Genomic DNA, 27,218 nt, shown 5'->3' on the forward strand with positions numbered 1-27,218 from the left:
AAAACGCCATAGTATAGAAATGTCAAAAAAAGCCATAGTATAGTAAGGCCTTAAAACGCCATAATATAGTAAGTCATAAAAGGCCAAAAAACAACATACTATAGTAAGGCAAAAAAGTTTTTAAAAAAATGTCGTAGTAAAGTAAAAAAAAATGTCAAAAAATGTCATAGTATAATAAGGCATACAACGGCAAAAAACAACTTAGTATAGTAAGGCAAAAAAAATTGAAAAAATGTCATCGTATAGTAAGGCAAAAAAATGTCAAAAAACTTCATAGTATAATGAGGCATAAAAGGCCAAAAAACTACATAGTATAGTAAGGCATAAAACGTCATAGTATAATAAGGCATATAACGGCAAAAAACAACATAGTATAGTAAGGCAAAAAAGGTCAAAAAACATCATAGTATAATAAGGCATAAAAGGCCAAAAAACAACATACTATAGTAGACAAACAATGTCATCGTATAGTAAGGCAAAAAAATGTCAAAAAAACTTCATAGTATAATGAGGCATAAAAGGCCAAAAAACGACATAGTATAGTAAGGCAAAATATTTTTTAAAAATGTCATAGTATAGTAAGGCATAAAACGCCATTGTATAATAAGGCATACAACGGCAAAAAACTACATAGTATAGTAAGGCAAAAAAAAAAAAAAAAAAAAATGTCATAGTATAATAAGGCAAAAAAGGCAAAAAAACGACATAGTATAGTAAGGCAAAATTTTTTTTAAAAATGTCAAAGTATAGTAAGGCATAAAACGTCATAGTATAATAAGGCATATAAAGCCAAAAAACAACATAGTATAGTAAGGCAAAAAAATGTCAAAAAACTTCATAGTATAATGAGGCATAAAAGGCCAAAAAACGACATAGGCAAAAAATTCTTTTAAAAATGTCATAGTATAGTATGGCATAAAACGTCATAGTATAATAAGGCATACAACGGCAAAAAACAACATAGTAAAGTAAGGCAAAAAAAATTGAAAACATGTCATAGTATAATGAGGCATATAACGCCAAAAAACGACATAAAAAAATATATCAAAATATAGTATAGTAAGGCAAAAAAATGTCAAAAAAAGTCATAGTATATTAAGGCAAAAAACGTCATAGTATAATAAGGCACGAGACATAATAGTATAATAAGGCATAAAAGGCCAAAAAACAACATACTATAGTAAGGCAAAAAAGTTTTTAAAAAAATGTCGTAGTAAAGTAAAAAGTCATCGTATAGTAAGGCAAAAAAATGTCAAAAAACTTCATAGTATAATGAGGCATAAAAGGCCAAAAAACTACATAGTATAGTAAGGCATAAAACGTCATAGTATAATAAGGCATATAACGGCAAAAAACAACATAGTATAGTAAGGCAAAAAAGGTCAAAAAACTTCATATTATAATAAGGCATAAAAGGCCAAAAAATGTCATAGTATAGTAAGGCATAAAACGTCATAGTATAATAAGGCATATGACGCCAAAAAAAAAAAAAAAAAAGCATAGAATAGTAGGGTAAAAAATTTTGAAAAAAACATCATAAGGCATAAAACACCAAAAAAACGACATAGTATAGTAAGGCATAAAATGACATAGCATAGAAAGGCAAAAAAGTTTGAAAAAATGTCACAAAAAACGACATACTATAGTAAGGTAAAAAAATTTGAAAAAACATCATAGTAAAGAAAATAAAAGCCAAAAAACGAGATAGTACAAGTAAGGCATAAAACGTCATGATATAATAAGGCACGAAACGCCAAAAACGACATACTAAAGTAGAGCAAAAACAATTGAAAAAATGTCATAGTATAGTCAGGCAAAAAAAATGAAAAAACGTCATGGTATAGTAAGGCATAAAACATCATAGTATAATAAGGGATATAACGCCAAAAAACGACATACTATTAAGGCAAAAAAAAGTCAAAAATCTTCATAGTATAATAAGGCATAAAATGCCAAAAAAAGACTACTATAGTAAAGCAAAAAAGTTTTTTAAAAAATGTCATAGTATAGTAAGGTAGCGCTCATCCTCTCCCTGCAATTCCCAAGCGGAATGGAAACCGGAGCGGCTCGGTAGACTGTTGTTGTTGTTGTTGTTGTTGTATGTTTACATGATATACAATGTGCCTAAAACCTTGTATAATACCAAGAGGTCTTACATTTCAGTGGTCTAATGATGTCTCCATGCAAACCCTGTGTTTACACCTGTAAACAGAACTACTACATTAAGGCGTAGTGTTTCTCAATTTGTCATGTTCTCTTATGGGATCTTTGGCACCTGATCAGCAGAAAACTGAGTCGGTAACTATAAAGAGATGAAATCCCAAATGAGCTCTCAGTTGTATTTAATGAGTGCAGGGCCTGCTAATGCACCATCATTACTCACATTCTGAATTGCAAAACAAGCTTTACTCTCTTCTGAGCTACTGAAAATGTAAATGAGCAACTTTGCACAGGGGACAAAAAAAAACATTTTACTTTGCAACATTTAACTTTTTAAAAAATAATAATGCACAAAATATTTCCCTAAGGATTGTGTTGTACCTTGTAGGGCTTGCCATTGACCAGGTTGGCTAAAGAGGAGCGAGGGATCTTGCCAGAGCGCGTCTTCGGCAGTCCTCTGACAAAAAGCACTCTCCTGAAGGCAGCAACGGGTCCGATGGTGTTTCTCACAAGCTTCACCATCTCATTTATGATCTCCTCTTCATTTTTCTGCACACCTGAGACAAACAGGCACATACATGTAGATACAGTAAACAAAACACACACAGTTTTAATGCTACCTGGAGAATAATTTTCATTTCAACACAAAAAATGATTATAGTAATTTTAAAAAGTGTTTATAATACAAAAAAACTGTGGAAAACAATACTGGTGAGTGCTATCTAACTTTAAGGCTACATCATACATTTGACATGCCTCACCATTCTTGAGCACACACAGGGCCAAGGGAACGTGACCCTTCAGAGTGTCCTCCAGACCAACCACAGCACAGTCTCCCACTGCAGGGTGCTGCAGCACTGACTGCAAAACACATATATATACATACGTGAGGATACCACAAAGAAGCGCTGGGGAAACATTCATGTCACCTCCTCTCTTATCGCTCTCCTACCTCCTCCAAAGCTCCAGCAGACAGCCTGTGACCTGCCACGTTGATGACATCATCAGACCGGGACATAATGTAAAGGAAGCCCTCCTCATCCACATATCCTGCATCCATAGTGTCATAGTAACCCTGATGGTGAAACAGCAAGGAGGAGGGTTGTTGCTATGTTACAGCATGATGTAGTAGCTAGAGAAGGTCACAGTCTATGGCTTCATAAATTGTAATTCATGAGGTCAGTTTTTTAATTCAGGTCCTCAGGCTGCAATGAAGGTTTTCAACACTAGAGGGCCACCTTTTACCACGGACTTCTCACTACCCATTCTACTTCCATTTTTTATCCAGTGTCATAAACACTTTATTGAGCAAATCTTCAAAGAAATACAACTGTTCTTAGATCAAATTCAAGCTTTTCTTTCACTATTTCACTATAAGTTATTTCATGTATAAATTGTTTAGAAATGATGACACAACTTACTGGGAACTTAGTGAAATAGAGCTCCTTGAACAGATCGTGGTTCTGCCAGAGTGACAACGCTGCTCCAGGTGGTAAAGGTAGTCTGAGGGGAGAAGTACAAATTTCATTTCATTTCAGGAAAAGTTAAATTCCATTATAACTCTTTTAACTATTTAACTCCACTTCTGATATATTAGCAAAACTAAAGGTGAGTCTATAACACAATAAATCAATTATGTTGATGTGCAGTGTATCAGATTTTCACTGCTAAAGCCATTAATACTTGTGAAGATGGATATTTCTTTGTTTCACTTCACTGCAGTAAGTCTAAACACTGCCAGGCTGTACTAGACTTTCACCACACCTCAACCGCACAAAGAGACCCAAACACACACACACTCACGCACACACCCCACAGGGCAGACAGGGTTGCAAAGTCATTCGGTCTTTGTTTATCAAGGGACTACAAGCAATCCCGCTTCTCGATTAGTGTCTTAACCAAGACAGTTCCATTTCCCAGGTCTGAACCCAAAACGTGCTTCTGCATAGATTCATTCCACTACAAGCAGAATATTCAAATATACAACAAAAAAAAAATCTTATTTCTGATGCTGATTAGCTGTTGGACAAGAGTGATTAAAAAAAACAAAAAAAAAACATCCTTTCTGTTGCAGCAAAATCTGCAAAGAAAAACATATAGGATATAAGCTGTGCTACTAATGCACCAGTTTGGCTGCTTGCTTGCAAGCTCATCTTCTGCACAAAAAGCTCCACTTGAAACAATAAATGTGACTAAAATCAACATAAATCAATAAACTAATAAAATGCATTAACACAATATTTGCGAGGTCTAACACATTACAGGTCATTATGTCCTCTGCTCCCAGCAACCACACTATCTGTAATTACTGGATATGACCTTATGAAGCTGTTGTATAGCTTTTGAAAGAACGGGACTGGCACAGACTTCGTGGTGACTGGAGCCAAGTACAGTAACACAGCTGTTCCTGTCTGTTTACAGCTCTACCTGTCCTTATCCCTGGATGCACTCTATATGTGGATTCTTTGGAAATCCCCCTTGTTGGCACAGAGTCAAAACCAGCAGTTCCAAAGAACAAGGGAACAGAGTTGGAGAGTGATAACAGATAGGCAGCAGGCTGGACAATAAGGCAGCACAAAGGTCTGGGGGGGGGTTTGACTGCTGGAGCTTTTACTAAAGCAGCTGTCTTACCTAAAAACACACCCAATGCCTTCTACAACCTCAGCAAAAAAAAAAAAAAACACTGAGTGAGGTTTGGAATTTGCCCAAAAGTGAATTATTAAGATTAATGACTGAAGGATTGAAGTTTAAATTTGATCAGTGTGAAAAACGCTTTTATTTCACATTGTAAAATGTGTGAGCAAGTGACAGAAGAAGATAAGCAGCTCACGCGATTGTAAACACACTCAGCTTACCTCACCACAATATTTCCCAGGGTTCTTGGCTTCACCTCCTGCAAGTCATCATCGATCACTGCGACTAGTGGGAAGGGAAGCGCACACAGTTCATATTCAGAGGTGGTGTATCACCCGCTGGCAAAAATATTAAAACACTGTGCAGGGAATTACAAGTTTTATCCTTTTTTGTTTTGGTTTATCTTTAGATATCTGTAACTGAGTGACAGCAAATTTAACTTAAACCCATTAAAATAACGAGAAAGATAGAAATACACATGCAAGAAGTTCGTGTTTATACACAGGAAAACGCTGGTTTGTGTTTAGTGTGTATATATTACTCTAACTCTTACCATTGTAACCTGGAACAGGTTTGCCCGCCTGGCCTGCAGGTGGCGTGAGTGAGTTCCCCAGACCAATACAGGAGGAGGTGATGGCTGAGCCAGTTTCTGATGAGAGAGACACAGACAAAGAGATTCTTAAAAAGTCATATCTGTGTGGGAGGTCCCTGAAGTTGGAGCCAAACACATGAGCCGCGAATCTGTGGCGTAATACGACAATTATGACAACCTTATTGTTTTCTGGATTTTCTGTGCTATATGCAAAAGCTAAATCTTCCAGTGGTGGGCTGATCAAAGGAGCTTGTGTGGTATTGGGTTGCATTCCTTCTGTAAGCAGCATTAACCTACATTATGCAAAAACTATGACAGCTCCTATGGGCTCTCCCCGACTCCACCGCTCAACTGTGCTCCACTTTACAGCAAAGACTCGCCTGTTTGTCAGCCCCCTACTCGCCCACCCAGTGAATGAATAACAGAATCGATGCAGCTCAGTAAGCAAGATTACATCTGTAATCACACGGCAGCAGACAGGGGGCCCAGGATCAGCATCTGTCTTCTATGTTTTAACTTAAGTTTGAAAACGCTGTGAAGAAATGCTCCCTGTTTCTCAGTCTGTCGGCGTAAACATAAGAACAATGATGCAGCTGAACGCTTCCATCTGTCCGTCATGTTTCTCTTTTACAACACAGCTGATGTATCACCTTACATTCACACAGTAGGTGACAGACGACACAAAAAAACCTCCAGCATCATGATTCCCATCATTTTTGCCTGTTTGCTTGTGGTTTTTCTTTATTGGTTCATGCTGTTTGCATCTTATGGACTTTAATTTGCTGTTCAATTAAATACTAGATCTTTGACGGCATTTCCGAAACAGTCATCCCGTGGGATTAGTGATTCTTATTTATTTTACAAACAAGAGGCAGATTAATTACCTCATGTGCTGCAGTTTTCTTCACTAATATGCAAATGTATGCACAAGCCGTTCAAAAAGGTAATCAGATCATCTAGCAGGGAGTGCATGCAGTGTAAATCTGATGTTTCTGTATTGTTCTTAGGTTACTGCAACCTAAGAGTGTCATGCCATTTTCTTGTTAATATGCAAATGTATGCAGCAAGGTGCACTAAAGCAGAATTAGATCGTTTATTGGACATGGAGGAAGTAAACAGTCTCGGGCATTGAGTCTTCTAAGATATGCAGTCAGGTGTGTTGCCGGTGGGAGAAGTGCCTTGTCTTCTGAGAGGGCAAAAGCCAGTGGCAAAACATTCACGGCAGCAGCAGGCTCATTCAATACAACAGTGATTTGAGGCAGCTTTGAGTCCTCATTAAACCTTGAGGGAAAGCTGCAGTAGCATTAGACTTTACCAGGGTTACATACCTGTCAGCTAGACAGAAAGCCTGGGCTGCAGTGAGAACCTGATCACCACAATTAAAGGGACAAATCGGAGTGCCACTCATAGAAATAAAGGGTATTACTAGTCAAATGTGCCCCTGAGGTAGCATTAAATTTCAACATGCTTGAGGCAGTGTCAGATTTTGGGATAAGGAGCCTCAATCCATGAGATCCCCACAGAGTTCTTTTTGGAAAAAGGAAGAGCAGGATGTTCAGAACATGATGTCCCCGAGAAAGATGTGAGGGACACGAGATCAACGTGGACCCAGACACAAATCATCCCCGGCTCCTTGCTGAGCTTCCAGTTCTATCGACTGAAGTGGATACAGACAGTGTCTTCCCTCTACTACTAATCAAACAAGTGCAAACAGATATAGACCTGCTTCCAACTCCAGCACAGCAGGCTTCAAAGACATGAGCTCAGGGGCAGGAGGTTGCTGTTGGTTGAGGAAGGGATTAAGTTAGCAAATGAAGATTGGGGGGGGGGGGTAACACATTAGCCAACCGCAGCGGCCTCTGAACTGGCAACCACGTACGCCTCATTCATCAGTGGCAGGTTAGCCACTCCCTGCAGGGTTCAAAGCCCCATCAGTGTCAGTAGAGACGGTGCTCAGCACCAATGATGGAAGAAAAAAAAAAAGAAAAGATTTTTTATGCCTTCGGGGGGGCTGTTAGTCCCACTCACCTTGTCAGAGAGCAGGGTCACGACAGGGTGATGACAGACCCCCTGTTGCCCTTCGCTTTCCCCTCAGGTGTGTAGCAACACACTTGTCCTTGCACTACATTTATGGCCATCACATAATCCCAACAGAAGCAGAGCAAAGGGGAAATACAGTAACTTGTAAAACAGAATCTAATAAGTTTCTTGGCGTAGAGTTCCAAATTTAGTATTGATACTTTGTGATTGGTGGAACATTTGAATGATCAGTTATAAGTTATGGCTCTTTTACCTTATGCAAAAATAATTAAAAATCAAGTGAACTTAATTACATATTAATATAAAGTTAAATGATCAATAGCTAATCAAACTACATGATAATGTACCTAGACATTGTCCTATCCAGTGTTAATGACAAGCCAGTACTGGGCCAACCAATATATCAGTCTGACCCTGAAGGACGCTGTAAGGGTCCTTTAAAAGCTTGACGGAATTGCACGTCAATTAAAGCTCGCCACGACCACTGAACCGTGTCAGCACGAGGGGAGTGTTTAAACCTGGCTGTTTACAGCTGGAGCCGCGGCGCTCGCTGGCGGCGATTCAGGCCCAGAGAGTAAATTCAAAAACACAAATGAAAAAAGACAGTATAATTGGACCTTGACATTTTACAAGGCATACAGGAAGACAGGACTGGCTGTGCTGCTCTCAGGCATGAAATTAAACCTTTACAAAAGCAAAGATTTTCTAAATGATAATTAGCTGCATCACTAAAACATTCTGTCCTTGCATTTACATGAAGGACGGCAAAGATGACAAGAAACAGAACTCGGCTTCTTAAAGCTGAGTCAGATGTTTACAGATAACTCCTAAAGGTTCGCTCCTCGGCCCCGAATGCGACGGCATAATAGATCGTAGCACAGCAGCTGCTGCCTGTTTACATTCTTCCACCCTGCAGCTCAGAGAGAGCACATACAAAAATGATTAGAACAGCTCTAAAACATGACGTTTATCTGGAGACATATCTGACAGTCTGACATTTTGAACATGCTACAGGAGCTGCAGCAAATTAAGCAAGTGTTTTCAGATGTTGAGGTGGAAGTACGGCTATTGACATTCAGCACTGTGATCAACTCCACTTAAATAACTCAACAGTATCAAAAATGAGCATCTTCCCACGGGGACAACATCTCATCAGAGGAGTAATCTGTGCAAAACATATCTATTTAAGGGTCAAGTTAGAAAAATAACCTTCCTGGAGCTAAAACAGACAAAAGTAGATCCATCGCTGCTATTCTGGTCACACTGAGCAGAGAAGATTAAATATGCCGGATGAGAAAGGTAGACAGCACAGGCTGGGGAGACAGGTGAATGAACACTAGAAGAGAGAGAGGAGGAGTAAAAACATTGTTTGGGGGCTTGAGATGATCTCACACACACACACACACACACACACACACACACGCATCCATACTCAAGCTGTGTGGCTGCCTATCTGCGTGTCTGACTGACTGCTGATGTGAGTGTTTGGCAAACACACACATACACACCTAAGTATCAGTCTTCCCCCTACTCCCACCTCAGTCTTTCCCTTTTCGTTTGCTCCTTCTTGCTCCCTCGCGCTCTCTTTGCCTCTGTACACAAACAAATCAATCTTCCTTCGACCTGTTGGAGATGAGCTTGGCTAGTGAGAGGCATTTTGAGTGTGATGAATGGGTTGCGGGCGAGGGAGGGGAGGGGGGTTGTTTGGAGGATGTGTTGGAATAGCGGGAATGGGCGATTTGGTGGCGCCTTTTCAGCTGAGAAGGTGCTATTGAACAGCCGAGCTCATTATGAGCTGCTTGGAGGGAAACTGCTGTTCAGGAAAACAAAGATGGCTCTCTGATCCTGCTCTCTGTCTTTTCCTCTCTCTGCAGATCCCCTACTTCTTTCTTACACAGATGAAATAGCTGTCTTCTCCTATAACAATGTAACCCTGCGCTTCCTCTCCATATGTAGGGTGTGCACAAAAGATACTGGCTGAAGGGCGACAATGGGCGTGATCAATGTTACAAAATGAAATATGAGAGAGCAGCACGGTCATTACTCAGGTGTTATCTTTTTGCATCATTGCAAAATATGCTGATTCACAGAATTAAAAATAGAAAATACATCAGAGTTGAGAGTGTAGACCAACTACAATATTTGTTTGGTTCCCTTTAGTAATTCACAATCTGGAAAGTGGCAATGGTACAGCTATAACTATACATATTAATAGGGATGTCCAGACCTGATTTCAAAGATCAGTATCAATGCCGATCAAGGCAATTTTTATCTGATCTGTATTGGCTGTATTGAGCACGAACCTAAGCCCGATCCTTTCTTTTTTTTCTTAACGTCACCTGTCACGCGGGTGTTTAGAAGGAGAGCAAAATTTGTGGGAGGATGTGGCTAAATGTCTGCGGAGTGGAAATATTTCAAAATGGAAAGCGAAAGCAGCCACTCGTTACATCTGCAATGTGAGCATTTCGCCAGGCGGTAGTAACAGAGCTGCGTTCAACACTACAGCATCTACAAAACAAACCCTCTGCGGAATACAGCGAGTTCACTCAGGTAACTCAGGCAAAAGCTGCACCGAGGCAAAACACGCTGGAGGATACTTTTAGAAGGACAGACAAATTTCCTGGAGACAGTAGGAGACGGTGTCATCTCACAACATTATTAAACAAAAAAGGGACAATAAAACCAAAATAAAACCAAGATGAGAGCTTAAATGCAGAGTAGTCAGTATGTGTTTTGACATCCACACATTTTTCAATAACTCCATTATTCTGCATTTGAAAACAATCAGTGATTGTGACGATAAATTGCCATATTTCAGCTTTAATTTCTGAGTTGAATTATCTTGCGCTATGTGTAATAGCAATTAGCGTGAATGAAAATATTGGAGCATTTAGCTTCTAAAGGGACAGATACTTCCCTTACTTTACAGCCTGTATCCACTGCCCCAAAGTGATAAACTGTTAATGCAGGTTTAAATCTGAAAATCATCATTTAATATTTTCCTATAAAATGTATTGTACTGGGCTACAGACCAAAATAAAACAGGAAGTGTGTTACTGTCCAAATATTCATGAGTAAGTGAGTAAAACCTGATTTGAAGGCGGCCATTTATCTGACAGACTGTTGAATGTAGCTGCCACATTGAAAAGTTTAAATTAGGTGTCAGGTAAATGTTGCCGCTTGCACCTGGTGCCTGATGGCAGGTCTCTACATCCTTCTCCTCGTTTGACAGGTTTTTATTTAGACCGTTTCATTTATTTGATCTTTTTTTTTTTTTTTTTTTTACTTCCTCTGTGTCATGTTCTTTTTGCCTCGTCTGGTTTTATTTCTTTTTATGAAGTACTTTATAAAATCCTTAAGTGAAGTGCTTTATGGATATAGTTTCTTATTATATTCTCCTAACCTGCATTAATGTTCACCTTGGAGCACAAATGCAAAGTAAAAACAAAACCTACAACTTTGTCACCGAGTTCTTCAGTCTGTCACAGAGACATTTGGAGGGTTAGAGAGGGACGCCAATTCTCACCTACAAAGAAACGCTTGTCACTTAACGTGTCAGGCGCAGTAAACAATAACCATGTGAGAAATAGCCGAGGGGGTGCTTTCAATACATCATATATATGCACAGCAGAGCTCATGGTTGTCCTGGCGATGTGTGGTTGCTGGGGTAACTCGGTCAGGAGCTAAACAAGATAGTCGACCCGAGGTCATTTGAAAAGACGGTGTGGCGTAGGAGGATGAAAGGATGAGAACAGACATACAGAGAGAATAGATTGCAAGCTGCTTGGACGGACTGAAATATTAATTTTTTTTCCCACATTGATTTATTTCATAATACATGTTATAAAATGGTTGTGAAAACACTGAAATTTTGAAAGAATAGGAATTAATGAATAATACCTTTACAGCAGATATTCTTGCATCAAAACAAAATGTGTCTCACTTTAAAGACAAATGGGCATTGTCTGTTTTTTTTCCTGCTTTTTCCTCTAAGAATTTGGGTCCACGAATGAGTGAAAGCTCAATCTTACTACAAACCTGTGGGATTAGTTCTGCGATTAGGTCTGTGTTGGACAATGTAGCTTAGGCTGCTCAGACTAAGACCATAATTGGCAGTCTGCTGAGGAGCCCCACACACACACACACACAGGTAGAGCCCAAAGGGTTGGTTAGCCAAGCCCTTCTGATTGGGCTGAATGTGAAAATGAAGGAAAATAACAAGACAGAGGAGGGAATGTAAAATGCGTGGGGAATAAGAACATGTTGCAGCAACTGCAAAAAGGTTGGTGATGCCACCCACCAGACAGACATGAAAGAAAGATGAGCAATCAAGTATAACGTGCACGCACACACACATCTGCACGTGCTCTCCCATTTAGACTCTTCAAGGGACAATTTCATTCCATCAGCTAAAAACATTGCCTCCCTTATCACTTTTGAGACAGCTCGGCTCATTCCCTCAGAGCTAAGTTTATGCATACAAATTCACTACTTAACTTGCTAATGAAAGACCTCCGTCTTGTGCCTCAGAAACCTCAGCAGACAAATGCTACAATGGCTAGGAATGAATGTCAGACGAATTCCCAGGTTAGTGAGGCGATGACAGCAGCAGCCCCCCCCCCCCAGTAAACAACGAGGTAACACAAACATGGCATCTCGGCTCTCGGAGATGTAATTACATGAGCCACAACATCTGCGCTACTGTTTCTGCAGCCATCTAATGAGGCCGAGTGAACGACGGCAGCTCCTTTTTTTTTTTTTTCTTTAGGGTGCTTGGTGTTGAATGATACGAGGCACAAAGCCAACGCTCCCACGCGTCTCCCAAAGGTGGGCAACTGAGCACGAGGGTGACACGACTCAGGAACAATTTACTGAAAAGAGACGTATTCTGATTTGTGTTGGTTTTCTGTTGTTGTGTTTTTAAAGGAGAAGCTGAGGGACCAGTCTATACGCAGATAAGTGGTGGGAAGGAATACCAATGAGGCGAGGGCTCTTTTACAATTCTACTTTAAGCCTTTAACCTAGAGGTGGGGATTTGCTCTCCTTCAGCCGGAAGAACACCCGTGAAGTTGCCGATGTCAGGAGATAAGGTCGGGGTCGCAGCACTTAAATTATTGATGAAGATGTTGGATGGGGCTGAGGTCGGAGTTCTGTAAAGGCCAGGCAAGTTCTTCCACAACAAACTTGTAGAACCTTTTCTTTATGGCGTGGCACAGGGTACTGTCATGTTAAACCAGGAAGAGACCTTCCCCAACCTGTTGCCACAAAGTTGGAAACACACACACACACATCATCCGCATCACTGCATAAAAACAGCCTCAGACCAAAAGCACACAACAGAATATTGACAGTGTATCGACACACTATACATACATATAGTGCAGGCTTCCAGCTGTACAGTGGGGGAATGTAGCATCATTCTGCTTGTGTCACTTGCTGGAAATCAATTTGCATATATGAATTGAAATGGCACATTATATGTGCAAATTATGAAGAGTTACGAACAGACACCGTTTACTGCACAAAGTAGAAATGAGATTTTGATGTGTACCTCATCCCTGCTAAAAAAGATTACAGAAGGTAATTTACACACTGGACACATGTTGGATGGTGCCTCTTTTCTGAATGTGTTAAAATATAAAAACAGCTGAAGTTAAACCTCAAGAGTGAGAATTCACACCTTCGATATGAGTACTTGACATAAATACAGCTCAAATTATTCAATCCTTTTTTCCACTGATATCTTTTTCTAAAATAATCCGACTTCAACAATGACTGCAAGTTCTAAACGAAACCTCTTTTGTCAACTTTAAAATAAGCCATCGCAAAACCTACTTCTCTGCATCATTTACAATGCTTTATATTCTGCATCAAAGTAAAAGCACAGACTCAGGTATGATTGGGGTACAACAGAGAAGTTAATAAGCTAACCTCATGTAAAAGATATCCTGCAGGTGCTGGTATATTCAAATTTAAAATCCACGCTGCAGAGGTTATATTCCTGTTGAGCGCTTCAGTTTCAGGTTAAGAACCCTTATTAACCCCCGATCCAGTGTAGTGTAGTGTAGTGTAGTGCCTTCTGTCTGCTGAGTTACTGAAGGCTGGGCACTTAAAAGCCTGTTTTTCTTCAGTGTTATTTTCAAAGAGGCTGTAAAGGTCTGTTCACAGACCGTCTGAAAGTCTGACTATTTTCCAACAAGGGGAGAAAAAACAACCCTGTGTTAGCGCTGCATTTGGCAAAGGCCAGAGGGAGAAACTGTCCATTCTACAATTTATTTTACAAGACAAATGCTTTGAGGAGGCCCAGTCCACTTCTTTTTTTTTTTAAAGATAATTCCATTCTGTGTATAAAGGCATCTGCTGTCTGTCAGAGAGAGTCAGAGAAACAAAGACAAACTGAGAGAGACAGTCAGGCAGCGACAGAGAGACACACAAATACCTGAAACACTACTATAAGTCCATTCGCTCACTGGTGAAGCAGCCAAACCCTACCAACTGGAAACACACATTTGTTGCCAGGCAACACCAGTGACATCAGCAACCCTCATCACCCCCCTCCATCCTCTGCCAATGGCACTTGGGCTTAAAATAGCGCCACAGATTATTATCAGGCTTCAAAATGGCAGGCTTTTTTTTTTCATATGCACATAAGTGAAAGTGAGCCGGGCTGCCGCTGGCTTCAGGTGGCTCCAGGGTGACGAGACAAGCATGTGTGCATGTGTGTGTTGGGCGAGTGTGGGTTAGTAGGGGGTTTTAATTTACAGTGCATTCAGATCCCTTCACTTTTTGCACATTTTGTTGTGTAGCAGCCTCATTTCCCTCATACATCTCCACTCAGTACTCCAAAGCAAAAACTTGAATTTTTGATTTTTTTTTTGATGATTTATTAAAAAGGAAAAACTGAAATATCACATTGACATAAGTTTTCAGACCCTTTACTCAGTACTCAGTTGAAGCAGCTTTGGCAGCCTCAGTCTCTGGGTTTTGCACACCTGGATTTGGGGATTTTCTGGCATTGTTCTCTGCAGAGCCTCTCAAGCTCCATCAGGTTGGAAAGGGACCATCAATGGTGGTCATTTTCAGCTCTCTCCATAGATGTTTAATTGGGTTCATGTCAGGGCTCTGGTTAAGGGTTGTCGCTAAGCCACTCTTGTGATGTCTTGGCTGTGTGCTGAGGGTTGTCATCCTGTTGGAAGGTGAAGCTTTCCATCAACCCTGACCAGTGTCCCTGTCCCTGCCGCTGAGGCATGATGCTGCCGCCACTGTTGAGATAGAATTGGGCAAGAGATGAGCGGTGCCTGGTTTCCTCCAGATATGACGCTTAGAATTGAGGCCAAACACAGAATCTTGTTTCTCACAGTCTGAGGGTCCTTTAGGTACTTTCACTGAGCACAGGCTTCCCTCTGGCCACTCAGCCATGAAGTCCAGATCGGTCAGTGATGGTTGTCCTTCTGGAAGTTTCTCCCATCTAAGAATTATGGCGGCCACTGTGCTCTCGGGAACATTCAATGCAGCAGAAATCTTTTTTTGTAGCCTTTCTCAGACACAATCTTGTCTCTGAGCTCTGCAGGTAGTTCGTTACACATTATGGCTTACAATTTTAGCAAGAGGCTGCAACATGAAATGTGAAAAACTATATATGTATATGTGTAGGTGTGTGTGCATGTGAAAGAAGCATATAAACAAATAATATAAAGGCGGTGAAGGTAAAGGGGGAGAGATGGAGCTGAAGGAGAGGGTTAGTGTGCAGTGGTTAGAGTGTGCAGGTGAGAAAAAGGAATGAGGTGTCACGTCTGGGCTGATGAGACGGGGTGAATCAGTACATCAGATTACGGCGGCAGTCTGAGAAATGATTGCGTCCACTGCACATGGGAATAACGAGTGAAACCAAATCGCTTCTGCTCTGCATCAGGAAACTCATCTCGCGAAGCTCTCCAGAGTAAAAACTAATCACAAACTAAACTGGTCAAATTAGTTTGATTCTCATCTGTGAGCTTGTTAAGCACAAATAAATATTTCCAGTAAAGAATGTGTAAAATTGGCTCTGCACTCGATTTATGATAAAAAAAAATTTTTAAAAGTATGTTTGACAAATTAAAACCAGCAGGTGTTATGCTAAATTATTGATCTGGATATACATTGTACAGAAATGCCCCTGAAAGACATGCTTCAGCACAGGACGCTGCCTCTCTCCATCACACCAGCACAGCAAACTGCCTGTTTTGTGTCAGCTCCTTTCATTTTTCCAACCGGGCTCTTCTGCAGATCTAACGAGAGCTCCGCTAGGAAGGAGAGAGCGCCGCCGGCTCTGTTGTGTGATGCGACTGTTTACCAATCAGCAGTGATACACAGCTGGCTGCAAGGTAGGGGAAGCCTCCAGGGGATGGATGGGAGGATGATACGAACCAAAACCCCAAGCTGTTTTTAATCTTTTCAGAGCTATCCGCCTGGCAATGAACTGTTTCCACTATAGGGGGGTGATGTCAAAGATAATGAATTGGATTACGCATTTTTCAACCAGGAGCTGTAAAAAAACATGCTCTGTTTGATAAATAAAGAGTTGTACAGTGATGATACAGCAGCTTTTCACTGAGCAGCAGGAGGACACACTTTAAAAGTCTGTCAGAGCGAAGCGTCTGGAGTAGTGGCTTTAAAGCATGTCATCAAAAATAAAATCCAGTGACCAATATTTTATTTTATTCATTGTTAATTTATCCGATTCGTTCTGCATACAGTGAACTGCCTCACCTACTCGGAGCTGTGAAAGCCAAAACGTAAGTAACCTTGATTGTCTGTGCTACATCTCAGAGGATCCTTGTTTTCCTTCCTTCCAACAATAAAACATTTATACATTTGAAAATAACCTTGAGTAACTTTTTCATCTCACACAAACATTTGTAATGTACTTTCCCACTTCCTCTAGGTATTCACTCTCAAGGTCACCCCAAACCAAAAGCTACGTTTCAACATCAAATCGCTCTGATCCTCTCTTCTGAGTGATCGAATAAGAAAATATATATAGCAGATTTCAGGTAAAGCAAATCCCAGAGCGTTGAATGGTCGGTCCAGGTGGGTGGGGCTTCGGGCATGGCTGAGAGCGGTGACTGCTTTGCTGTGACATCACAAAGTTAAGGAAGTCCTGACAGCTCGTTTTAAGACAGAGTCTCTGAATACAGGCTGTGAGCATTTCTCTGTGGACTGAGCGCTTTGATACTTTCACAGTATTAATACAGAAGCTAGACCTGCTTTATAAATGAAAACACACAAGGAAATCTCACTTTATACAATATGGGACCTTTAATAAATCTAGATAGGGAAATTACACTACTTTAAAATTCTGGCTTGCCGTTCTCTTGAACTACTCTTCCCATCATTGCTCATGGTGCCTGTTTTTTTCACCATTGATTTGAGCTTTCAGCTGTTGAATATAACATTGCAGGATTAAACACACAGAGCTGGAAATATTAATGAACAACTGGAGTGGTGATCCATTTTGCAGGTGACTATAAAAATCAAAGCCCTGCTGTATAAGTGGAAGGACGGATCTATCAATATTTATAGATGAAAACTGTGTGAGACAGTGACTTAAAAAGACACCGTCACAAGTTTGAAAAATGACTTGCCTCTCAGCTGGAAGGCAGAAGATGCAAACAAACTTTGCTTTTTAGGTGTTTTGACTATAATGAGCTTCTCAAGGAGGAGTCTGTCTCTCCTTTCTGTGATGCTCATTTTGGAGTAAACAAGCCTTGAATGCTAAACTGCTTTCCAATGGCCAAGTTGCATCTCTTTTGCTGAGAAGGGGAAGATGAAGAGGAGTTGTCAAGGCACTGGCATTGCTAAAAGTTGCTTGATCGATGTTCTGTCTTCAAGGGGACGGTCGAACGGTGCAGCATGACACTCCCAGCAGGGTGAGTCAGGAACTCAGTACAGGCAGGAGGAAACCGTATACACACACTTTTCTTGGGCACTGTGTACACTTTTTTTTTTTTTTTACTGGCATTTGATAGATGCTGTCAATATAAAAATACTGATAAATTTGAACTGCATCATACCCAGCATTATAGGATCACACTGCATGAGGGTTTTTGAAAACGCGTCACTAAGTGATCAAAGTCCCCCCTCGAGCAAGAAGAGGTTAAAATCACGAATTCATGGTGATATTGAAAGAATGACGTAATATTTGTCATCCATTTTTATACTACAAGTTTTATGCACACATGCATAAGTTATATCAGGCTATGGCAACACCTCTGGGTATGATAAATTAATTGTTGGTTTGGGTGTTAAAAAGATAGAATACCTGCAGCCGACTGTGACCGCTGCAACAATTCGGATGAGAAAAAGGTGTGGCTGGAAAAAGCAGGTGAGCTTAAGATAAATAAACTGTGAAAAGTTGCTTGGTTCCTTCTGTAACTTCAGAAAGAAATTACAAACTATGGTTGTTTTAATGAATATGTATAACATGGCATAGTATATTTTTCCCCCCCCATCCATCTTTTCCACCCACACATTGGAAGTCAAACTGCCTGAGACACACAAAGAGAAAGCAAGTGAGAAGTGGAGTGACCCACTCTACCGTGAAAAAGTGGAGAACACATTTGGATTGCAGCCCTGGCCGCCAGCTGCCAGTTATTGAGTTTAGCAGGGGGTGAAGAATCCAATGGGATTTACACATCTAGACAGAAATCAAGAGGGCGCCAGAGGTTTTTCTCCAAACTCAATAAATCACCTGACTCGGGTAGCCACAAAGTGTGGCAGGATTTCGTTTGGTGTGTGTATGTGTGTGTGTGAAGGAAAGAAAGGAAGCGAGATCCAAACCTTACTGTGCTAAAAACTCCCGGGTGTTCAAGTAGAATTAAATGTTATCTAACAAACACTGAGGCTACAGAGAGAAAGCTGTGAATCAGCAGCTCTGTTCAACACATCCAGGAGGGGTGAAACTTTGTTCTAGTCCAACCACCTGCACTGCCAGTCCCACACAATCGAAGCCGGAGCTACAGGTAGAGAGCTTTGGGATGTAATATACATAACAGTGTAAACAACTAAATCACACAGCACCAAAAGGCTTGCAAATGTCATAATCTTGTGTTTACCTGTGTGCACGGCTGCTCATTCTAAACCCTCCAACTCCCACACTGCTCATGCGAATAGTAAATGCTCTTCCAAAAGCCTTATGCAACAAAAGACCAGTGTATGCGTGTTTCAACTGAGCACAGTAATACAGCAGAGAAAGAATTCACTGCCATGATTGAACTTCAACAAAATTGATTTTCACTGTATAAACCCGCTGCTAAACTGCTGTGTCCTAATTCAGAGGCTGGATGGACACCAGTCAGGAAGGTGTCACTGCAAACCAGACCGAACCTGTGGCTCTTCCCCCAAATGAGATCTAGTGTATTTTCACAAAGACCAAAACTATCGGTGCATCTATGTAGTCCGCGTCTTAAAACAGTAAATATGGCCAAGTTTCCCACCAAAAATGTATGACCTTTGAACTGGGAATCGGCATGTAGCCTGCAGTGGGATCAGCAATTCAAACTCAAGAGACTGAATTGATCAATCACATTTCTGAAATATTGCAGTATTGAGCTGTTCACACTACCGTTGAGCCTGGACAGACCAATCAGCCAAGTGGGCTAATCTTCTCTTGGATCAGAGTGTGCTGCCTATACAAACTCAAGGTCGATGCATTTCCAACAGCCCGACAACAATATCGATTCCATATTTAACACAGAGACGTCGTCTTGTTCGGCATTGATCTTCCGTTTGCGCAGGCAGGACATTACAAAACAAAGAGACAGCCAATTGTGCTCTACTGCTGTCCCTGGCACATTTGTCATTGCTCACTAGTACTTGGGGAGGGCAGCAATAAAACAGAGGGGGAGGAGGCACGACATTGGCGTGATGGCACGCTGCCTGGACTCAAGCCTCCAATCCAAGAGGCTAATAGGGTCTTACCCATTCAAGAACCATTAGAAACCAAGGCCTGGGAAACAATGCATTCCAATTACATTTCTTATCATTCAGACCCACAACAGCCGTAATGAATAATAGTTCAATTGTGAGGTGAGGTGAGGAGAGGGAGTTTCTGGACAACAGCTGCAAGCTTCCCCTCGCTTGTCAAATATACAACCACTGGACTGTGAGTTAAAGAGCACGACCTAGCAAGCCTTTAGAATGAAGATCATGACTCGGCCTCCGTGAGCATGATATTAATCTAAAGTGCACTGGTACACTGTGGTATTGAGATATTGACTGTGTTAATGGAATTTTTAAGGAGTAGACAGAGCTAAATGAAAGCCCCTCTGCACTAAGACTGAATACCCACAAAATACTGTAATTGTGTTGAAGTGAGAAATCGACATTATCACACACGGTTGGCTGATCCTGGTTTTGTGTATTTGGACTCCCAACGCTCCCAAAAAAAAAAAAAAGAAAAGTTTGGAAGGAGACACTAATGACTCCACATCAAATAGTCAGATTTAAGGCACGCTTCAGTGGGAAAGCAATTTCAACTTCCACTCCTGAGCTGATGGACAACGTACCCGTGATTGTTTTCTCTCCCTTTATCTCTTCACTAAGCACACAACTTAGTCCTCACATCGCAGTCACTCAGTGCCCCACAAGGCCGCAAAGTCAATTAAACATTAGTCAACTCGATGAATGGCGATGCCAATCAAATCCCTTGTGCTGCCCAGGACTGTGGCCAGTTGCTCTCAGGGAGTCTTCCCACCTGACACCTTTAAAATTTGTCAGTTTTGATATATCAAATAGAAGCAACAATGTCTTTTTCTCCAAAGAGATCTCCAGTGATCTGTCTGCACACCTGATGGGAAAGATGACACGTCACTTTGTGTGATGATCGGCTCCCAGAGACGCTTGGAAATTTGAACTAAGGGGGTCTTTAACATCATAATTACTCCAGTAGTTTTTGTATTGTAGACTAATCCTTTGGTCTACAATAGAAAAAACACAGAAGGGATTAATCAAAGTGGGAAGCATGATAAAATGTGCTCCATAATGACAGCAGGCTTTCAGGGAATAGGGATTTTCTGGAGTTATGCCTCTTCTCAAGGCCAAGTTAATGTCAATGGGCTAATAAAGTGCAGCAAAGACCACATTTGTAATCTTCTCACACTGATAAGTTTAAGACGAGACTGCGTCTTAAAGATCAAGTTAAATTAAATACATCATATAGAGTTCAGGCTAATAAAGTACTGGAGGGCCTTGAAACACTTTCTCGGTATCTATATCATAAGACCTTAATCCCTAAAGTTTGACGGTAAAGTGAACTGAAATAATTAAAAAAACAGCACTATGCAGCTTCGCGCATATGATATAGTGAGGGATAAATGTTAGAACAATTTTAACATCAAGCACCAGGAAATCCTGTGACATTAAGTCCATGAACTGGACACTGTGTGCTTTTATACGGCAGCCTGGCTGTTCTGTGACGCTTTACACCCAACAGACAGAAGAGGCCGGAGAACAGAACACGCTGGTCCAGCTTTCACTGCACAGCTCGACACGGATATTTAGGAGTCGCTTTGTATTTAATTTGCTACTTCCTGCCCAACAAGCAACTAGGGAAAATGTATGAAATCTGGTAAGACAGGTGCATCTATTTTTTATGATTTTTTTTTTTCCCTAGTGCAGCTTTAAATTCACTGTATCAACAAGGTTCTGAGATTCAGATCTGTGTCTGATTTCTGCCTTTTAGAAAGCGAAACTCCTTCCTACCGGTCTGCCACCAGTGGTCCAGGACAGGAACCCCAAAGCTTCTCTTTGCCCATTCCAGCGTCTCCACATCACATCGCTCTCCCGCCAAGAATAACGACCGCATGCTGCAAGGACACAGAGCACACCTGTCAATCACTTTAAGCAAACATGACATATCTGCTCCCTCGCAGGAATGGTCAGGACAAGTCAAAATCTTTGCAAGCAAAATATACTTAACATTTTTTTTTTTCACCAAGTGAGCGTTCACAAGCTCAAACCTTTAAGCTTCTTAAAGACTTTACAATGTCAAACAGTTGTCTCAATTGACCCACATCCAATAGGAATTTAGTGAGGAGTATCGATATGAGAAACCCAGACTGCGAGCTCCTGATTTACCTCTTTGCTTGGAGTGTTTTGCAAATTGGCAGCACGCTCCCATTTCACTGTCCCTGTGCTCCTAGCTGTGACTGAGGCGTCCTCTCCACTGCCTCTGACACTGTTAAGCAGACAGTTCTCGCCACGCTCGCCGACCAACAGATCTTTGCGTCAGCCGATGATGGTTTTTCCTCCTCACGGTCACACTCATCAGTCGATAGAGGTGAATCTTTGTGTGTGTTGAGTCCTTAGCCTCTTGCTTTAAATGTAATGGAAAAAAACGCCAAATTACACTTTTTCCTTCCTCTGAAACTTGCATGCATTTCAAGTTGGATGTTCACTGGAAGACTTCCTGTAATAAACACTCTTGGCCAGACTAAGCTGCTCTTTCCCCCCCCCCAGGAAAATCGTGCCCTCTAGATGGCGTCTCAGTCAATATTGATGAGACCCCAAATCGATGAGTACCTGGAGGCAAAAATTCTTGCAAGGACATCTGAATGTGTCAAATCTGACACTCCCTTACTCGTCCCTTCTTAGCGAAACTTTAGTTTCCTCTAGTCTGGACGACTGCTACTCCCTGGCTTCATGAAACTCTCCCTCCTTGCCCCATAAGTGACCCAAAACACTGCAGTTTCTTTCTTCAGCCTCCCCAATTTCTCACCCATCATTCTCTTCCAAACGCTCTCTGATGGCTGTCCATGGCTGCTCATACCTAATTCAAACCACTGCTGGTTGCTCGCTACGAGGCTGTGAGGGGAACCATAACCCCCTGTAAGTCCAGGCCACGGTGCAGCCGTAGGTACTAGTCTAATCACTACATTTTCCCACGAACGACTGCTGGTCATCAGTCATCGGTCTCCATCCTCCGCGGTGGCGAAATGACCTTCCAACTCCAATCACAATTGAAGTTGCACACTACCTTTTGTAAAAGGCGAGAGAATTTTCATCATGTCACTCTCTCGCCTCCGAATCACATCTTTCTCCATCTCTGCTCTCTCCCTGGATAATATTCTATTCTGTTTTTCAAGCACTAGTCTCAAACTTGATTGTGGTATAGTCCCAGGGATTTTGTGCAGTCGGGTTTTTCTGCTCCTCTGACACACTGTGTTTGCTGAACATCGGCTACACCTCCATAAAAACAGGAGGATGCAAGTAAATAAGCAGACAGTCAAAATGTTGTGACACTGCCTTTCACCACACAGCTGTCACTGAGGGATAAGGGGTAATTCACTTTTTAAATAACAGTATGGTTGCTTTAGTTGTGTCTGCTCAATTATGGTGCTTTTGCATTTTTCCCCAAATATACGTCTAATTACCAAGAACTCTTCTGTGATGATAACTGTTGTTTGGGGCGTGATATCATCTGATTAATCAGCCCTCCTGCTCCAACCTATCACTAACATATCGGCCTTTAAAACTCTGCTGTCAGTCGACCTTTAAACAAGGCTGTATCAAGTGTGAAGAGAGTACGCCCAGGAACCTTCATGAAGCCTCTGCATTAACAATGTTGCTCCATTCAGCTGCCAGATATGTTCTCTGAGCTATATAATACATGTGTAAGTGGATGATTGACTCACTGTACCGGCAATGACCTTATGTTCAACCCATTACCCTCCCACCGCCATGCTTGTAGTTATTAAGGACCTGTGTTTTGCAGGTTTTCAAAAGGAGTTCAGTGGAAGTACAAGTTTGGATTCTCGCTGACCTCAGAAAGAAGGAGGAGAGGAAGGCCGATGGTTTGGCTGCTGCACAAGCTCAAGGACTGCATGTACACCGAGATAGTAACACAAGTGTAAACATCCGTCATATGTTTTAAGCTCTTTAGAAAAGCTACCCTCCCCCTTTCTAAAACATTCTGAAAGAATCAAGGACAACATATCAAACTTAAGTGATGGTGATGTGCGAGTTATTCCAGATTACACCTACATGGCTTAAAGTGTCAGTTCTCAGCAGTTTGTTAGTTATTCCCAACACTGCTCAAATGAAAATACCTCCTTCCCTCTTAGCCTAACATTTTGTGTTCCCTGGATAAATGTAGGATGAAAATTATCTGTTAGCTAAGCGACATCTGTTTCAATGCAAACTTTTTCTCACACATACAGCATGAGGACAAACAAAGGCTTAACTGTTCCACATTTAAACCAACAAATGTACCACCTGTTAAATTCCTGCCATCCCCTGTAAGTTACTGGTGACTGGTAAGGTACAACGATGCAGTGCTATAAAACACAGTAAGAAAAGATACACTCTCTCTCTCTCTCTCTCTCTCTCTCTCACAGTATGGTAACACTGTCCAATCTGAGGCCAGGACATATTCATTTTCAGCAGCCACTGATCACGCTGGTGTGATCAAACCAATGGTCAAAATAGCACGTAGACTACTAAGACTCCGGTGTTATTTTGCTGACAGCTTTACACACTTCACAAAAATCATCCAGAGTTTGAGACCATGCATGTGGAGTACAAACAGTTTAAAACATCAACCCTGACTGAAACAATAAAAAAATATTTCTCTGCTGGTTTGTAAAGATAAGACCCCTCTAATCTCTACAGTACAACCTTGGAGCCTTGGAGCCAATAAAGCTAAAAACATCTCACTCTTAGTGGTTAAGGTTATCTACATAGTGGCCTTTTGTCAGGTCTAGATGCTAATATGCTTTAAGCTGATTCTGTGAGGTCAGTGTGGCAAAGTTGATGTGATCATGATAAACAGACCAGGGTATTCTCCAGCTTACTTAACCGCTGACAAGGTGAAAGCACCACCAGCCTCCACTGCGCATCAACTGGAGTCGTGCACTTTGTCACTCGTTTATGAGTGAGGCTCTCAGCGTTCAGTTAGTTCTCCTGTCTTTAAGAAAACGCCGCTGACAGAATCTCGGCACCTTTGTCATGCCGCATTTACACAGAGCACCGCTGCCATCACAGCTTTCGACAGCCTCGCAGCCAGACTTTCAATTTAGTTTTCAACATCCACAGTGACGAGTTATACGGCTCCAGCACACTGATAAGGGTCCAGGGCTATTACAGTTGAACGGGCCCTAGAGGGAGGAAATGTGTCACAGTGTCAATGAAGCCCAGACAGGGTGTTTGAGCTGCATCAAATTATCGTTGGGAGGTCTCTCAAGCGTGAAATTATGCGTTTGATAATAAAAGATTTAGACTCCGAAAGATTTTACTACTTCCATCAACACACTTTTAATTAAAAGGCAGCTTTATTATTATTGACATAGGAAGGGGCACAATGCACAGACTAGAGCTGGATCCATCAGGCAGTATTGTCACAAACACTGAATGCTTGGTTGAATCTCTCATATGCATCTATACAAGTGCGTAGAGAATTCAGTCTGGCCTGAAAATCGAGTGCAATGTAGAAAGTTGGATGATTTACCAACACCAAGAAAAAAAAGTTCAAGGCCTCTTCAAAGAAAAGACTCGATTATCTTGATACTTCATGTTTTCCTCTCACTCATGTAGCAAATGAGACATTTCTAGACAGACACAAGAAGTGACCCACAAATTGCCATTACCTCGTCCTCTACACTCAATAAACCTTTTAAAAATTCCATTAAAATATTAGATTCTCAAAATGCCATAAAAATCTCTCTTTGCAGCTGAAAAATGGAAAGTACATTAGAGTTATAGGGAAAGTCTTGACCAGACATTGAACCGCCCCGTGCTAAAATGAAGCCATGTTTCACTGCTGCCTTGATATTTCTGTCTCTGTGTCCCACTGACGTCCCTTCTTTTTCTTTTTTTTTCAGCGCCAAAGGGAAACGCTGTAATCTTTCACCAGCCTGCCTCCTCCAAGGGGAAAAGACACATTAAGAACAAGACAGTATATACAGAAAGAGCGTGTCAATTCAATGACTGATTGTGGCGGCGGCCAAAACTGAGAGGAGAGACGCCACAAATATTTCAGGTGAACGATACTGTCGAAAATAATCTCCTTCTGCGAGGAACAGCGTTTAAAAGAGGTGCTCTGCATTCAACACAGCGAAGAACCGAGGATCGTCAAATTCAGCACACAATGCCACAGTTACTGAATGATTCACTGGGGTCGTAGGTCATGCGCACTCAGAATTGCTTTATGATTGTGTGCTTAGAGGCATTTTCAGACTCCTGAACAGAATGAAAGTGGTGACCTGACACCACAGCCCCTTAGGTCCGAGTTTCCGTGTACTCCTCCAAACAATTAACAATTGCGATGAACTCAATAATTTCGACTCTCTGGTCCAAACTAATGCCATGAAGAATGTTTGTTTTTAACTCTGAGCTACAGAGGACCTTTAGCTGACCAGTGAGACAGCAGCCGAGGAAAAACAAGTTCACGTTGTATGATTAAATACAAGTGGACCGCAGTGACCTGCCGCCGCTCGTTATCCGTCCTGATTAACACCCGAGCGGTTCGAGCTAAGGGTACAAACTGTGAGCGGTGGAGGTGGGAGAGGGCTGTGCATCAACAGATGGTCCGGAGACTAATGAGAGGCTGGACAGGCTGTTTGGACCTTTGTCAGCCAGGGGATACTTCAACACATCTTTCCTGGCTTTTCTGAGCTCCTGTCACATCCTGCAGTTAAAGGTTTGAGTCCACATAAACCAGTCTTCACTGTTCTCGTGTCATTTCCCAAAAGTGTTTGCACTGTGTTTCAGTTGATGCATCGGGAAATGGTCACGATATGAGCTCGAGATCTTGTCAATGGCTTGGTTTTGTCCAACTAACAGTCCAAAGCCCAAAGATTTTTAAATTACGATGTATTAAGAGAAAAAAGCAGGAAATTCTCACAATTAAGAAGCTAGAATTGGGAAATATTTGAGTTTTCAATCAATTAATTAACTAATCGTTCCAGTATGAATAACTCTGGCACATTCCTTCATTTCATTCTACAGCAATTACTATCAAACAGTTTGACTGCTTATTGTGTGAAGTGTTTGCCGTTTACCTGGACAGCGGGTATTTTTTCCCGATTTCAGCGTGTGGGTCCTGCTGGCGAATGGCTCGGATGGCAGTGGGCGCTGTGAACATGGAGGAGGCTCCGTGTTCAGACAGTACGCGGAAGAAAGCTCCAGGGTCTGGAGTCCCGACAGGCTTACCCTGTAAACAGAGAGTAAAGCCACAGCTAGTTAGTTGGTGCAGGTGTACAAATCACAGGACAGACTGCAGATAGTGGAAGCTCAGAAACATTACAACAAGACTTCCACAATGTTTCACTAAGCAAATTCACTTCAGCTGGAAACTACAAAACATGAATATTCATAGAGCAGCTGTTTAAAATGGAGATGCACACTGGAAGGCTGCCTTCTAGACAGATGGGCCTAGAAATCCATGGACTTAAAAAAAAAAAAAAAAAAACACAGTTGCGCTATTGGAGCATTGTTTGGTGAAAAGATAAAGGTAAAAGACGCCTGCGGGCAAATGCCTCCAACATAAATTTCCACAGTGTTTCTTGTATTCAACTAGTCCGGCCCTACAGCAAGAAGACAACTTGCGGATGAATGAGGATGGTAAACAGCAGCAGAGAGTTCTGGCTGTCATTTTTGCTCTGGATAAATATTTGTGTCTGTGTATTGATCAGAGGGAAGATAACAGATTGGCAGCATCGTGTCTCAAGATAGACAGGCTGCTAAAACAAAAGCTACGTGACACAACCAGCGTGGCTGAAGTCAAACACAGATTCATTAATTGATTTGCCCAATACAG

At 41.5% G+C, this 27,218-nt stretch overlaps 1 protein-coding gene across 1 annotated transcript in view; it reads right to left on the reverse strand.

Annotated features, from left to right (window-relative positions):
• acss3 (acyl-CoA synthetase short chain family member 3) overlaps nucleotides 1-27,218 on the reverse strand; it is a 40,751-nt gene that overhangs the window by 6,209 nt on the left and 7,324 nt on the right. Inside the window, exons 8-15 of the mRNA XM_023413112.2 lie at nucleotides 26,461-26,612; nucleotides 21,167-21,270; nucleotides 5,348-5,443; nucleotides 5,016-5,079; nucleotides 3,582-3,663; nucleotides 3,113-3,235; nucleotides 2,922-3,021; nucleotides 2,542-2,717 (exon numbers count right to left, since the gene is read on the reverse strand). Coding sequence (XP_023268880.1) covers nucleotides 2,542-2,717; nucleotides 2,922-3,021; nucleotides 3,113-3,235; nucleotides 3,582-3,663; nucleotides 5,016-5,079; nucleotides 5,348-5,443; nucleotides 21,167-21,270; nucleotides 26,461-26,612 — 897 coding nt within the window. The remainder of the gene's footprint in view (nucleotides 1-2,541; nucleotides 2,718-2,921; nucleotides 3,022-3,112; nucleotides 3,236-3,581; nucleotides 3,664-5,015; nucleotides 5,080-5,347; nucleotides 5,444-21,166; nucleotides 21,271-26,460; nucleotides 26,613-27,218) is intronic.

The sequence above is a fragment of the Seriola lalandi genome, unplaced genomic scaffold (genome assembly GCF_002814215.2).
Source record: "Seriola lalandi dorsalis isolate HSWRI2012SDOR001 ecotype SW California unplaced genomic scaffold, Sedor1 jcf7180002054504, whole genome shotgun sequence".
Lineage (NCBI taxonomy): Eukaryota > Metazoa > Chordata > Actinopteri > Carangiformes > Carangidae > Seriola > Seriola lalandi.